The sequence below is a fragment of the Colletotrichum godetiae genome (genome assembly GCF_030913485.1).
Source record: "Colletotrichum godetiae strain CBS 193.32 chromosome Unknown BDP55scaffold_11, whole genome shotgun sequence".
NCBI classification, from domain to species: Eukaryota; Fungi; Ascomycota; class Sordariomycetes; order Glomerellales; family Glomerellaceae; genus Colletotrichum; species Colletotrichum godetiae.
Window position 1 is genome coordinate 184,536 of NW_026851259.1, and position 14,166 is coordinate 198,701.

The window sequence follows — 14,166 nt, forward strand, 5'->3', positions numbered from 1 at the left end:
GTGGTCATTACCTTTCAGCACGTAGATCCGCCGCATGTATATCTAGTTCGCCGCTGTACCTAATATATAATGATAGTCTGGGACTCCTCCTCGTAACGCCGACGCTCGCTTGGGACCACACACGGTGTGAACACGGAATCTCTTGTTTTCGGTACAAGCTAGAGCAGATTACACTCCTTCTCAAGATCCTTCCAACGCCCGTTACGCATAGGGTCCAGCTGACGCACCTTGGCCATCCACGTTTGTAGTTCTTCCGTCTCTTCTTCGCTGAGCTCCCTTCCTTCGATGCGCGGCAGCGCTCTCGTGTAATCCAGCAGTGCCTTGTATATCCACGTGATGTCATCGTAGTCTTCCAAGAGGTCCTTAATATCTTCAATTTCGCGTCTCACGTAGGATGCCTTTTGTGTACTTGACAGGCTCGGTGCGATTTTGGGCCGGCCGTCTGACTCTTCGGTCATGTTCTGAACGAGAAAATGATGGTAAAACCACAGAGACTGGTCCTCTGGGCCGACGTTTAGTGCCTCGCGGACGAGGTCGAGTTCTGCTCCCTGTTAGTCGGCTATGTTCGCAAATTCTCTGAAATTATATATTTATATATATATATATATATATATATATAAGTATAGGATCGCCCTTACCTTCTTCCAGAAACTTTTGCCGCGCCTCGTTATCGGCGCCGCGCTCCTCTAGTAAGCGGGGTATCAGGTTCGACCGGTTATGCCACGCCGAGAAGTTGGACAGGTCTGTGTTGATCATCTTTGTCGTGTACGCGAACTCGGCCTCGACCAGGTTCGTGCCGTCGAGCGCCGCGCTTTCGAGAGCGGCGACTACTTGGCGCCGATAGCCCCAGGCGTGGAAATTGCGGCGGTCCTTGGTCAGCATTTTGGACACGAGGCCGAGCTCCTCTTCCCATATGCGCCGGGCGACGGGCCTGGGGAGTCTGTCGATGGCCTGCTGGAGGAGCCAGGAGCGGTATTTCCAGATCCAGTAGCTCTTTGGGAACTCTAGCAGGAGCGGGATCGTGAACATGAGCTCGCTCCTGAGGGTGTCGACCACCACCTTGTCGTCGTCGACCGGCGGCGGCGGCGGCGGCGGCGGCGGCGCATCAGCTGTTGTACCACTCCTCCCACTCCCTGGGCCCGGTGGGGACGCGGGGTCTGGCGGGATCGCGGTCGAGGAAGAGGGCGACGCAGCGACGGAGGACGGAGGCGGAGTGCATGCTGCTGACGAACTCGCGGGCGGCGCCGACGGCGACGGCCCAGGCGAGGGTCTTGATAATGATCCACAGGTTAGGCAGCGCCTGCGGACGTTCCATGCCGTGTAGTGCTCCGGGTTCAGGCGCAGGAGCTTCGTGGTCAGGGCGAGGGTCGCCGGGTCGGTCGGGTCGGCGGGCCGCGGCGAGGCGCGGAGGAGGGCGTCTTCGAGGGCGCGGAGGTTGGCGATCTTGGCGAGGTCGGTTTGGAGCTGGGCTTCGGTGCGTGGTTTCCGGGCTGTGCGGGCTATGCCGTGCTGTGCGGTTTTGGACTGGTGAGCTTGGGGAGTTTGTGTAGATAGATGTCTTGGCGGTTGTTGTTTGCGGTTGTTGGGGTTTGGAGATGTGATGGAGTTTTGATGGATAGAGGGAAGGGTGGAATGGGGAAGACGTTGGGCTGGGAGGTGATGATGCTTACGCTTTCCATGGGATCTAAAGGGTGCTCAATGAGAGCGGGATGATTTGACAGGAAAGGGGAGGTCGATCAGGGAGGACGGAGAGAAATTACAGTCCGCAGTCAAGGTTGGGGGCCGGGGGTTGAAGGTGCTGCGAGCTCTGGGGGTGGCATGGTGGCATGAAGCTGGTGCGGGAACTTGGCGGCGCGCGCCAGAGCAGGGATTCCCCACTACCCCGTCACGTCCCGTCACGCCCATCAAAGTATATACGTCAATTTAGCCAGTGGCCCAAGCTCCCGGTGAAGAAGCCCCCCCGAGCAGCGTCTCACCTCTTTCCTTCACGGATATTAGCAAGGCACCTAGTTAGTTGTCTTACGCCTCCACTTCTTGTCTTACCACTGTGATGAGGTAGATCACGTACCTTACCTACCTCCTATGTCGGCGAGTGCCAAGTCTGGTCTCAATGTATCTTCTACATGCCTTGGGTAATGGAGACGAAAAACATCTCGAGAGGATAGGCCTGGACTTGACCAGACAGCGTTGAAGTCGAGGTCGTGTTCTACGTTGATTATCGAGAAGGTGAATCGACAGTGACACCATGTCTATTGCGTGCAGTATACGTGACAATATCAGGCCTTCACCATTCATCTTCCATCTTGCTGATCAATACTCACCCTCATGTTTCAATTTATTGCCCTAACTTACACTTTTGTTCAACTATCATGTTACCCATCTATCGTACAGGAGTGGGCCATAAGCTGTAATTCTTCGATCAGCTTTGGCAAGAGCTTGAGGTAATCGCACCTGAGGAATAATCAACCAAGCCGATCAGCGCAGCTTCCTATGACGACGCTAGCTACGTGTATACAATGACACAACGATCTGCTTATATCCTTTCCCTTCCTCCTCTTCTTCTTCTTCTTCACCATCCGCCACACCTAAGACACAATCTTCCCCTAGGACATGCATCGCTACATCCCTCGACGAGACGGAACTCCCCTCTCTGAAAAGATCCGCATGAAGCAAAACCCCCTACCGCCGCTAACACCGCCTACCTGCCGCCCCGTCGTCCCCGTCTCCGTCGTTGGACCGTCGGTCTTGTCCCCAACTTCTTCCAAGCGCCCTTCTCCGGCCTCGTCTACTCCCTGTCGACGAATCAGAACAAAGTTCTTTGGACCGCGGCCGAAGAAAGAGGAGGAACACCAACAACACGAAGAGAGACTGGCTGAAGCCTTGGAAGTAGACAAAGCAGCCAAGATTCTCGTTTTCGGGGTTCGTCCGGTCCCGGCACCAAGACCAAATTACCCAGCCCAGGTACTCACATCTTCCACGGGTAAGTTGCGTTTCGATAGCAGCCTTTTATGCTTTACTAAGCTTACGCTCCTTGCTAGAATCAAGACAATTCCAACGCAGCCTGCCAGTGGCACCGTACAAAGTCCTCCAAGCGCCGGGCCTTGAAGATGACTACTACCGCTCGCCCTTGGCCTACTCTTCTACCTGCCAATGTTTAGCTGTGGCTTTGGGGAACACTGTCTACCGATGGTCGGAATGGCATGATCCCCAACCTGTCTACCGTATTCCTCGCCAGCGACATACGAGCCTGACATCTCTGTCATTTTCCTCAACCGAAGGAAACAAGGCCATTCTAGCCTTTGCCCGCAAGGACGGTTACTTTGGTCTACTGTCGTTCATTGACGAAATGCTTCCGCGGTTTTGGTTTCACCACCCGTTTCCAGTCGAATGCGTCAGCTAGCGGCCATCAGTGACGAAAAGACCATCACAAAACCCCTTCATCTCGAGTGCTACAGTGTCAACAGAGGACCTTCTGGTTGGCGATGGTCGAGGAAACATCCTGCATTACATCGTCGAGTGGCCCAGCTTGTGGGAAGTATCTCGTGACACGTGGTTTGGCAAAGTGACGCCCGTTGCCAAGATTTCAGCGCACACCTCGCAGATATGTGCGCTGGTCTGGTCTCCCGACGGCCAAGACTTCATTTCCGGGAGCAACGACAACACGGCCTGCTACTTCGAGATAAAACGGATGGAAAGACAACGCAGGCACCACAACTCATCTACGACTTTCATCCGCAAAGGCCGCCGGTCAAAGAATGATTGGAGCCTTTCAGGAAGTGATTGCTCACAGCCAAAGCAGTATGAAGCGAGCCACAATGGATGGATCTCAGGCGCGGAAACGTTGCTTGACGTCGCTCCGATAAGCACAACCATCGAGGCCAGTGTAGTTGGAGGCATCCCTCGAACGATACAAGCGCCCACAGAAGACCTGCGGGTGTTCAAGCGAGGCATGGAAACACACTGTTGGCGGCATGAAGCTGCAATCAAGGCAATCGCATTCTGTCCCTGGCAGAACGGGCTCGTTGCCACTGGCGGCGGCTTGGGAGACAAGTGCATCCACTTCTTTCACACGACGTCTAGCACACCACTGGCCACCATCGATGTCGGTGCGCAAGTCACCTCGTTGATCTGGTCTACGACACGGCGGGAAATAGCAGCAACGTTTGGCTACAGTCATGGCTATGCGCAAACCGAGCATCCATATCGCCTTATTATCTTCAGCTGGCCGTCTTGTCGGCAGGTTGGGGCTATTGCTTGGGTGGGTGGCCCGCGGGCCTTGTACGCCATTCCGTACCCAGGAGGACCATCAGATGCGCGCAAAGGAAGCCGTACGGCAAAAGAAGGAACTATTGTCGTGGCATCAAGTGATGAGACTCTCAAGTTTCATGAAGTCTGGCAGGACAAGCCAAAATCGACTACCGGAGGCGCGGTTGGCATATTGGGCGGTAGTGACATTCTCGAGGCTCTTGACGGGATCGATAAGGATGGAGACGTCATTCGATAAATCGTGAGACGAGATAGCTGCTTGCTTCTAGGGATTATCAAGTATACAAGGAATGTCAACTCGTGTTACACGAAGTATTCGTCGTCGTTGACACACCAAAGCCCCATTTACGTATATTCTTATAAATCGAACTTGGGACCTTTCATCTAGCTGTCAGGCATCAATCTTCAAACTGTATGCTATGAACACTAAATAGTCGCCCATCTGGTATGACTTACAGGCGCCGTGATGACACTGGTCAGACGATGCTCGGGCTGGCCTTGCTTACGTTACATGGAACTGAGCGTTGCATTTGAAACGTCACGACCACAGCTAATTGGCATTCGCGGGTTTTCGGGATACGGCAGGATAACACTCAAGGTCATAACTCGTGAGAATGAGAAGCTAGCCTAGACAGCGACGTGTGAGATGTGAGACGAGCAATTCCCATGAACTGGACGATGTGGAAGCATCGCATGGCCAAAGAAACACACGTTAAACGAGACAACAGAGCTCTAGCTCTATTGTAAGGGTAGACTCTCGGCTGCCTAGAGGGAAGTGGAAATACTTCAAGTTTAGGTAGTGTATGGTAGATGCGGAAATTGTGAGATGTGAGGTGGAGTGCATGCATCATCAAGGTCGACGTGGACAACACGCAAAGTATTACAGTTCTAGGCTCCCCAATTATTGGGTTAGGTGACCCCGAACCACCGGAGGCGCTAATAGGTACCCCAGGCACCCTTGAAAGCAAACAGACCCAAAGACCCCTGCCACTCCGGCGCCGCGCTGCACAGAAACGTAACTCACAGTCCCTTCTTGCGGACGACGTCCTGAGCGCTTGTCTCACTCCCCCCCGTCCCTCCTAGCGCATGAACACCTCCAAAACCTCCCCGAATCCGCAACCACTCCGGTCCATCCAGGAACAACGTTTGCACCATCGTCATCCCTTCCAATCGAATCTTCTGCTTGTGAACTCTGCCTTCCATTACAAGCGCCGGCCGGGAATCGTAACACACACCGACGTGGAAAGAACACTCGAAATCTTTTACCATAGAAACCCTCGCACAAGACAAACAAGATCAAGAACATGTCCACCCTGAACCAGCTTTACCTGCTCGCCGACCACGTCAAGCTCTCCCTCCTGGAGCGCCAGCGCGCCCTGTCGCTCAACCTCGACGCCGACACCCAGGACGGACACATTTCCCGCTCGCTCGATCAGTTTAAAGATGGCCTGGAAGCATTAGATGCCGAGGCCAAGCGCCTGCAGGGTGCTGGCGATGAGAGGTGAGCTTCCCCCCCTTTGGTCCTCTTTCCTTTACTTCAACGAACCGACGTCATACCGGGTGTCCTCCAAAACCAGCACGATCATCGTAACATTTCTCGTGTACAAATTGAATGCTAACCTGAATTCTTCTTCCCACAGCGCCGCCCTAAGCATCACCGACTCCCTCCCCGCCCTGCAGAAGCAATTCTCAGACCTCACCTCCCAATTCCACGGTTTCTCAAACCCATCCACCTCCTCCACCACAACATCACCAAACGACCCCTCTCTTGCCGCCGACTTTGACGCCGCCCAGTCCACGAAACCCCTCAAAGGCTCCCTCCGCGGCCTCCCCGGCGGCGCCGCCGCAAACAACAGCAAGACCGTCCGCTTCACCGATTCCCCTGGCGGCGCGGCGTCGGCAGCAGCAGCAGCAGCAGCAGCCGAAGAAGACGCCGCCGCCGCCGCACTCTTCGGCCCGGGACGATACCGCGATGACCCCGCCGACACGGCGGGCTACCGCGACCAGGCCGAGGGCATGGATAACCAGCAGATCCACGCGTACCACTCGCAAATCATGCGCGACCAGGACGACCACCTGGACCGGCTCGGCGAGTCTATCGGGCGGCAGAGGGAGCTGAGCATGCAGATTGGTGACGAGCTCGACTCGCACGTCGCCATGCTGGACGAGGTGGACGAGGTTGTGGATCGGCACCAGGGCCGGCTTGACCGGGCGCGCCGGTCGCTAGGAAAGGTTGCGAGGGACGCTGGAGAGAATAAGCAGATGATGACTATTGTTGTGCTTATTATCATTCTCGTTTTGCTGATTGCTATTCTGAAATGATGCGCTTGGGGATGGAAGAGGGGGAAAGAGAGCAGCGGCAGCGGATGGCTGTGGTCATGGACGGCTAACGTCTCTCTGATTTTTTGCTTCTTTGGGGTTTTCTCTTTGGTTTGGAACCCGTCCTCATCAGAAAGAGAGGCGCGGGAGACATATAGGTACTTGTTTAAAGTCTTTCAAGTATAAGGCGCATAGCATGGTTTGGCGTTTTAGGAGTTTTCTATCAATTATATTCGATTTCTTCGTCTGTTCTAGCAGTCATTCTTTTGATGCCTCTCTCGACATCTACTCTAAACCGACCTGTGACTAAGGCCTATGCGAACCTAGGGCGGAGAGAGAGAGAGAGAGAGAGAGAGAGAGAGAGAGAGAGAGAGAGAGAGAGAGAGAGAAATGGCAACCGAAAAAGAATGTCCGATTTTCACAGCCGCGCAGGACGTGACCCACATCTTTGCCATGTATCATCGCAAACACGAATGCGCTCTTGCAAGCAATCCTCATTTGCAATGCACTTTCACGGTCACATTCGAAAACGAATCATTTCTGCCGTGGTTTGAAGGCTACATATATGTGCATCGCCTGCCAAATGCCGAACCAGCTTGAATAGCTTCAACACTATCACCGGTCTATTAGTCTAGTTGGTTAGGACGTCGGATTCTGATTCTCAGAACCTTCCGTAGGCCCAGGTTCGAATCCTGGATGGACCTCTACCCTTTTGCCACTTTCGGATATGATGTAGTTCTTATGTTGACGAGATCAGATTTCTTCTTTTTGGCTTATACGATGAGCTGGGTTCGTTGCTTGTAGACGACGAGGAGTCAGATGGACTAATGCTGTAATGGCTTCACTCCGTCGTTTGACCAAGCCTCACTTTGCTAATCATCACACGTCAGAGTCGCCTTCCCGTCCTTTTATACACGTCATATAATCACTTCTATTAATCGCTTCAACTGAGGTACGAACTGCAACAAGACTACCAGTAGAAGCCTCATAGAGAACGTCAACTCTCAACTAGACCTCCGCCCGTTCCCGAAAAGCCTATTCCAACTTGTCTCTCTCTCTCTCACTTACACACACTTCCTATATCCTCACAACAACAGCCTCCCGCACCAACCGACCCCGAACACCCCCAACAACAGCAGCATTCACAAACACCGTCCTCCCCGTGCCCCTCCGTCCCCCACACCACCAAAGCACCCATCCCCAAACCAAGAAATACCAGCCCAGAGCAAGTAGAGCCTTGGCCCAAGCCATCACCACACCACCACCAGCCATCGCAAAAGCGTCAGCCTCCAACAACACAACCACCTCATACGCCGCCTGCAACCCATCAAACGCAACCGCCTCCCGCCCGCGCCCGCAATGAACGTGCCCAAATACGTGCAGCCGCGGTCGTACCCGCCAAATTTCCGCCAGGAGCATCTCACACCCCCAGTGGCCGCACGGATCGTCCATGTGGCCTTTGGGCGGGGCGTGGGTGACGACAATGTCTGTTCCGGGCGGGATGGTGTTGCGCCAGGGGTCGGAGTAGGAGTTGTCCTTGTCGATGTTGTTGGCGGCGTCTGCCTTGCGTGTTGAGGCGGCGCCGGCGGAGGAGGAGGAGGCACCACCGGAGCGTGGGTACTGAAAGGCCCAGGTGCCGAATCGCGGCGTATACGGACTCCCGTAGACGCGGACCTCGCGGTCAGCGTACGTATTTGCCCCATCGTTGGGGCGGCGCGGGGGGAATGTGAGGGTTGTTGCTGTGCGGTTGAGGTAGATGATGTCGCCCCAGTCCAGCGGTGATTCATCGTCGTCGTCGTCGTCTTCATCTCCGCGTGATATCGAGTACCCTTCGTCGTCTAGTGCCTCTCTACCAAGCTTCACCTCCTTCGCCTTGCCCTTTCCCTTCTCCTTACTCCTCTGCCTCCGTTCAAACTCCTCATCCAAACACAAATCATGATTCCCCGCAACAACGACCTTGAACCGATGAGGCTGCGCTCGAATCCACGCCAGCGCCTCCCGTAGCTCCCTCTTCGTCCCCGAGGCCGTGAGGTCGCCCGCGTGCACGAGGATGTCGCCCGGCGGCAGGCGCGGTTTGGTGTTGTGCGTGTCGGAGATGCAGACTACCGTCACGGCGTCGTCGTTGCTGCCGTTGGGATACACCACGGGATACGAAACGGGAACAAAGTCGTAGAGGTATTCCACTATTGTCGAGAGGGGGTTGGAGAGGAGGAGATGGGTTCCTGCTCCATCGTCGTCGTCTCGACGGTTGAGGATGGCGTTTAGGCCGGATGAGAAGCGGGAAAGGGGCATTTTGTTTTTCTTTCCTCTGTTTCGCTCTTTATCTGCCTCGGTGTTGTTTTGAGTGTTTGAGGATGTCATATTCTCAGAGGTTTCAATAGACTGTAAGCCCCTGTGAGTGTACCTTTTCGAATAATGTTGCCTGGTTCGTGTAAGTCACCAGGTGGTCATTCTTGACGCTGTTACCTCTTACCTCTGATGAGGTGAGACGGGCAGAAGCGATATGTATCTGTCCAGTGAAAAGGAAGATGACACAGAAATTGCGGGCGAAAAACCATGAATCTATAGAGTCACCCTGGGAAATGAGTAGAAGAAAACTACACATAATCACGGAGGGCGGATACGTTCCATCATAAGTGAGAATACTCAAGCCATCTCCGATGAGTGTTGATGAGTGTTGTGTGCAAACCGACAGGGTAGTGAGATACTTCCTTTTCGCATCACTCAGAGGACTCGCGTGATTTCCCCTCCAATGGAATGATGTGATTGTGACACAATCACCAGATGTGTGTTTTCCCCCCTCTTCCTGTATCGTGGGCCAACTTCTGACAGTGCTTGCAATGCCGTTTGTGATAATACCATAGCTACATTGCGCGCTTTTTAACAGACTGGCTGCTTCATATTCTTTGCCCAAATATGGTTACCATTTGACCAAAAACACTTTTGAATACCTTGATAATGCCTCCACTTTCCATCTCGAAAGGGTCCTCCCATCTTCCCAGCGCTGTTCCCTGAGAAGTCAACATGAGGTTGCTAGTTTGGATGAAACCACGAAAGCTGGGAGAGGAAGTTGACAGGAACGATAAATTCATATGCATGGGCGTGCTCTTGTATGCTTTGAACATAGATAGATAGGCCGTGCTCATGGTCAACCAAAGGCAGGCGCTTCATACAGCATCAATCGCAGTCACCAGATACCCTAACATGGCCTAGACAGTCCCAAGTCGAAGTAGTTCAAACATTGTCAACCGTCATCACATCAACTCAAGTCAACTTCCTGTCAAGAATCTGGGTATGCATATTTCCTTTCCGATGAGAGACTAGGTATTTGTAAGATGGGAGGAAAATAAAGCGACAAGCAACGACTACGCCGACAAAACACCACCCTCCGCCGCCGTTAGAACAAGGAGCAAAAAAAGCTTTCCGCCAGGAAAAAAAATCCACAAAACTTCTTTTTTTTGGAAACCCATCTTTCCCCAACTCATTCCTCGCCAACAGAAAACAAAAATAGCTTGGAGACGTGATCGAGACCCCGATGGGCAATTCAGACAATACGAGGCGGCTCGAGGGATAAACAACATGAAACAGTGAGCCCAAGCTAGACAGTAGCCGAGCGTGATATCGTACAGGTGGGGGGGAGGAATATGGACAAGCTTTGTTGTCTCGATTAGCCTCTGCGTATCTCGATTGCTAGGCGACAACTTGCTACCGTTGCACCGTTGCTCCGGTGTGGAGGGGCGCAGGCGCCTCCTTCGACCCGAGGCATCAACACTTGCGCAACAGACAGTTGGTGAAGTCTCGTCTCAAGGCTGTGCAGGAACTTGCCTGCCCTTCTAGGTACGTGGGCTTGGTCGAAAGTGAAGGGAGACCTAGATGCCAAACGAGATTCGACATAGGACATGTGGTGGATTGAGCTTCCAGTCAGCACCGAGCGTCCAAAATGCTTGCCAAACACCCGCATATGAACATCCCTGAGATCCCAGAGCCAGAAAGCCAAGCACTAAGACGCCGCCATGCTGCATAATGATGACATAAAAAAAAGGGCATTACTGAGCCTGCGTAGCCAGACTCATATTAGAGCATAACCTGAATGTCCAAAGACACCCCTCCAGCTTACGCCGGGTTGCCCTTCATTCTCTTTGCCATCCGCGGCGTAGGCGGCTTGCCCTTGTTCTGGACTCCGTTAACCTGAGGACCACCCGGGGTTGGTGCCTGGGAGCCGTCCTCCTCCATCTTCATGCCGGATGGGCGTCTTCGCTTGTTGGAAGCTGGAGACGTGTTTGCACTAGGTCCGCTAGAGCTGGTGCCTTGCTGGCTTTGTTGCATCTGCATGCCGGGTGCCTGCATGTGGCCCTGCGCAGGGCTGCCAGTGACATGAGGAGAGCCAGGAAGCTGCATATGCGGCTGAGCTGGGCTCGCACCCATCGGGAACTGACCGAAGCTGGGTGTCCTGGGAGCTTGGCCTTGGGGCATGGGTTGACCGTTCATTACTTGCTGCGGCTGGGCGTTGATCTGGCCAACATACTGCTCAAGAGCAGCGTATGGACCGAGGTTAGGGTGGTTGTGGTAGAAGGCGAAAAGGGGGTTCATTTGGCCGATCACTTCAGCAATCTGCATGTCGTCTTTAGTGCCGGAGATCCACATGCATGCGCGGGCGAGCTGTCACATACCTCGAGGAACTGGAACACAGCTTCGGTAACTCCCATACCCCTCTTGACCGCCGACTCGGGAAGATCCACCAGTGCTTCTGGCGGAGGATTTTGCGGGGACTTCATAAGGCGAGCCTTGCCCTTCTTGTTCATTTCTGGGGAAGTCTTGGTGTCAGGGGAGTTAACCTTGTGCCACTCCTTGACCCAGTTGTGGACAGGCTTCGCAGCTTCGATGGCGGCCTTTCTAGAAATGTATTCTTCGTGGTTGGTTGTCAAGAACTCGAAAAGTTCAATCTTTTGCTCCGCATCAAAGTGAGCTCTGACGGTGCCCGTAGCGACAAGCTGCGACAGTGTTAGGATCTACATGTGTCCTTGGCAGTTAGAGAAATTAACTTACGTGCGAACCGCTATCATACCAGTAGACCAGGCTGGACTTGGTATTCTCAATCCAGTGGCCGTCGCCAGGGAGCGGTCGATCCGTCGTCCCCTTTTCCATGATCAACTGCATGTTCTTGACACCGCTGTCGAAGTGCGTGTGGAAGTATCGAGGAAGTGCAGGGTAGGTTATCTCGTATTGCTTATCTGCCTGGTCTTCGACGTCGGTAATGTGTACAGAGTGTCGGAACACGCCTTTCGTGGAGAAGAATTGATTGACGAAGCTGTTCCAGTAGGACAGGTCGTCTTTGCCCTTTGGGCCCTGTATCTTCTGTTAGTGAGCCGTGACTTAAATGCTGTCTTCAGTTCCAACTTACAGGGAAGCCGCTCAGATGTTCGCTGAACTGCATCAACTTGAGTAGGCATTGTCCCTTCATTCCTTCCCTTCTTTGTTGAGCAAGCATGCTGTTGGCGACGGCAGCCTGAGTCGCAGCAGCCTGAGCCGCGGGGTTCATCTGTTGCGGTCCTGGTTGGGGAGCCATTTGAGGAGGACCCTGCGGTTGGGCTTGAGGCTGAGGAGGCTGCGGTTGCTGGTTCGGGGCCGGCCCAGGAGTCTGAGACGGCGTGGGCTGTCCTGCAGATTGAGGGTTGACGGGTTGCGCGGGCTGCTGCTGTGGTGTCTGATGCGGTGTCTGCTGGGGTTGCTGTTGAGGCTGTTGCGGTCCGCCTTGGGGTTGCTGGCCCTGTTGCTGCTGCTGTTGCGCTTGCTGCTGAGCCTGTTGTTGCGCCTGTTGCTGGGCCTGTTGCTGAGCCTGTTGCTGCTGAGCCTGCTGCTGCTGGGCTTGCTGCTGCTGCATTGCCATTTGGGCCTGCTGCATGTTCTGCATGTGCTGCTGAGGGTTCATCTGCACCGGCTGACCGGGCTGTTGTTGTTGCATTTGTTGATTCTGTTGAGCGACGGCTTGCTGCTGGAGAGCGATCTGCTGAGCGAGCATCGCTTGTGCCTGGGGGTTATGTTGCTGCTACATCCCATCGTAAGCAATGTGAGTAACAAGGTGGATGTGCGATATTTACCGGCCGCATGCCCTGCCTCATAGCCGCGATCTGAGCTGCGTTCATCGGGTTCATTGGCATCCCCATCGGCATGCCATTGACGCCCGCCATATTCGCGTTGAAGGCCTGCTGGGCCATGAGCGCTTGTCGCGCCTGTTGCTGCTGTTGGAACAACCGCTGCTGCGCGACCTGGGTAGCGTGCGCCATCGCCGCTGGAGTTTGGACTACGCGACTTGATCAGTAGGGAAGCAAGTAGACGAGGCGGGCCTAGATGAGGAGAATCGACATACAGTTACCAAACTGACTTTGCTGGAACATTTGGTTTTGGGCAGGATTGAGATGCTGCAGAGCGTGAGCGTTCGGACCTCCAGCACCCGGCGGCATGCCGCCCATCAACTGATTTGGATTAACCTGACCACCAGGCCCTGATACTGCCATGTGCATCTGGTGAGGCATTCCTCCGCCCGGGCCTTGCTGCCCTGGGTTATGAGGCATACCCTGGGCCATGGGGTGCCCGGGTACACCTGGATGCTGTTGCATGCCGGCAGGATGGCCTGCAAAAGACGGTCCCATACTCGTCATCATGTCTTCGGCGTGTCGATAATCCACAGCGTGGATATCGACGTGTCTACCCTCCGCACTATCTCATGCGCCTGCGTCTAAAGGCAGTCTATCTCGACGACAATTGACAATCGGGGCCGCAAAAGTATGGAGGATTGGGGCGGCTGGAGTTGCGGAGATGGGCGCGACGCGGTAGCGATGGAGTCGTGATGTGCGAGACGCGGGAAGTGGTGTCAATCGCGTGGTGCGGGCGGGTTCGACTAGCGTTATCGATTGCGATAGGAGTCGTTTAATGCGAACGGACGGGTCAACAGGTGAAGAGGGACCAAGAAGGCATCGATGATCGGCGTGACGATAACGGGGGGTTTGGCGATATTGTGTTAAGGAGGTCGGGATGCGACGACAAACGACAAAAGAAGTAAAAGTGAAGTCGGGGGAGGTGAGATGGCGGGTGGGTGCCCTGCGACCAAAGGAGAGCCCGACTGAGTGAGTAGGAGAAAGTTGGCGTCGGCTAAGACGTGGGCGACGGAGAAGGGGAAATGGGTTGGTTGTCTAATCTCGAAAGGATGGATACGACCCGACGCAAAGACGTGTCGAGGTTTCGCGCGATAGCGAAAGCGAGCGGAACAGAGGTGGAAATCTCGTGAGAGTGGACGATGTATGCTTCAATCGAGCGGTGTCGATGACATTCGGAGAGCGGGTTGGTTCGAGATGCCCAATTTTTATTGCACACGTCGAGCGCAACGAACAAGCCTTTCCGCGCCGCCTTGCCTTGCCAGGAAAGCGGGAAGGAGAGGGAGAGGGAGAGAGAGAAAGATTTGGGGGGGTTTTTTGGAGGTGGGTGAGTGGTGCGGTGCGGTGCGTTGCGTTGCGTTGCGTTGCGGTGTTGGCAGGCAGGCTGAAGAAGGACGGACAGACGCAAAGACGCAACCAAAGGGAACTG

General features: G+C 54.4%; 5 protein-coding genes and 1 non-coding gene across 6 annotated transcripts; 3 read left to right on the forward strand and 3 right to left on the reverse strand.

The window, feature by feature from the left end:
• Window positions 1-158: 158 nt before the first annotated feature.
• BDP55DRAFT_547856 (uncharacterized protein) lies at window positions 159-1,509 on the reverse strand (the record flags this gene model as incomplete). The annotated part of the gene is made up of 2 exons (XM_060568786.1): window positions 159-544; window positions 639-1,509. Coding segments are annotated over 2 exons (1,257 nt in total), but the record flags the coding sequence as incomplete, so codon positions are not given.
• Window positions 1,510-2,610: 1,101 nt separating this feature from the next.
• Window positions 2,611-4,504, forward strand: BDP55DRAFT_692159 (WD domain-containing protein; the record flags this gene model as incomplete). Its single annotated transcript, XM_060577073.1, has 3 exons — window positions 2,611-2,980; window positions 3,039-3,323; window positions 3,411-4,504. The coding sequence occupies 3 exons, from the start codon at window positions 2,611-2,613 to the stop codon at window positions 4,502-4,504; spliced, it is 1,749 nt and encodes a 582-aa protein (XP_060432153.1).
• Window positions 4,505-5,279: 775 nt separating this feature from the next.
• On the forward strand, window positions 5,280-6,955 carry BDP55DRAFT_577986 (SNARE domain-containing protein). The gene is made up of 2 exons (XM_060570794.1): window positions 5,280-5,767; window positions 5,907-6,955. The coding sequence occupies exons 1-2, from the start codon at window positions 5,571-5,573 to the stop codon at window positions 6,586-6,588; spliced, it is 879 nt and encodes a 292-aa protein (XP_060432154.1). The 5' UTR covers window positions 5,280-5,570; the 3' UTR covers window positions 6,589-6,955.
• Window positions 6,956-7,205: 250 nt separating this feature from the next.
• BDP55DRAFT_t109 lies at window positions 7,206-7,289 on the forward strand. The gene has a single exon. It is a non-coding gene; the product is annotated as a tRNA-Gln (tRNA).
• Window positions 7,290-7,662: 373 nt separating this feature from the next.
• Window positions 7,663-8,877, reverse strand: BDP55DRAFT_726365 (Metallo-dependent phosphatase-like protein; the record flags this gene model as incomplete). The annotated part of the gene is made up of 1 exon (XM_060579138.1): window positions 7,663-8,877. The coding sequence occupies one exon, from the start codon at window positions 8,875-8,877 to the stop codon at window positions 7,663-7,665; it is 1,215 nt and encodes a 404-aa protein (XP_060432155.1).
• Window positions 8,878-10,432: 1,555 nt separating this feature from the next.
• Window positions 10,433-13,565, reverse strand: BDP55DRAFT_44903 (LIM-domain binding protein-domain-containing protein). The gene is made up of 6 exons (XM_060567614.1): window positions 12,953-13,565; window positions 12,684-12,886; window positions 11,987-12,631; window positions 11,632-11,931; window positions 11,256-11,576; window positions 10,433-11,196 (listed from the first exon to the last, which is right to left on the reverse strand). The coding sequence occupies exons 1-6, from the start codon at window positions 13,245-13,247 to the stop codon at window positions 10,699-10,701; spliced, it is 2,262 nt and encodes a 753-aa protein (XP_060432156.1). The 5' UTR covers window positions 13,248-13,565; the 3' UTR covers window positions 10,433-10,698.
• Window positions 13,566-14,166: the final 601 nt, after the last annotated feature.

Coding starts and splice junctions, on each gene's coding strand:
- BDP55DRAFT_577986 (XM_060570794.1), top strand. CDS start 5,571: ATGTCCACCCTGAACCAGCTTTACCTGCTCGCCGACCACGTCAAGCTC. Junction 5,768..5,906: donor CAGGGTGCTGGCGATGAGAG/GTGAGCTTCCCC, acceptor TTCTTCCCACAG/CGCCGCCCTAAGCATCACCG.
- BDP55DRAFT_44903 (XM_060567614.1), bottom strand. CDS start 13,247: ATGATGACGAGTATGGGACCGTCTTTTGCAGGCCATCCTGCCGGCATG. Junction 12,887..12,952: donor GCAAAGTCAGTTTGGTAACT/GTATGTCGATTC, acceptor CAAGTCGCGTAG/TCCAAACTCCAGCGGCGATG. Junction 11,577..11,631: donor GGTATGATAGCGGTTCGCAC/GTAAGTTAATTT, acceptor ACACTGTCGCAG/CTTGTCGCTACGGGCACCGT.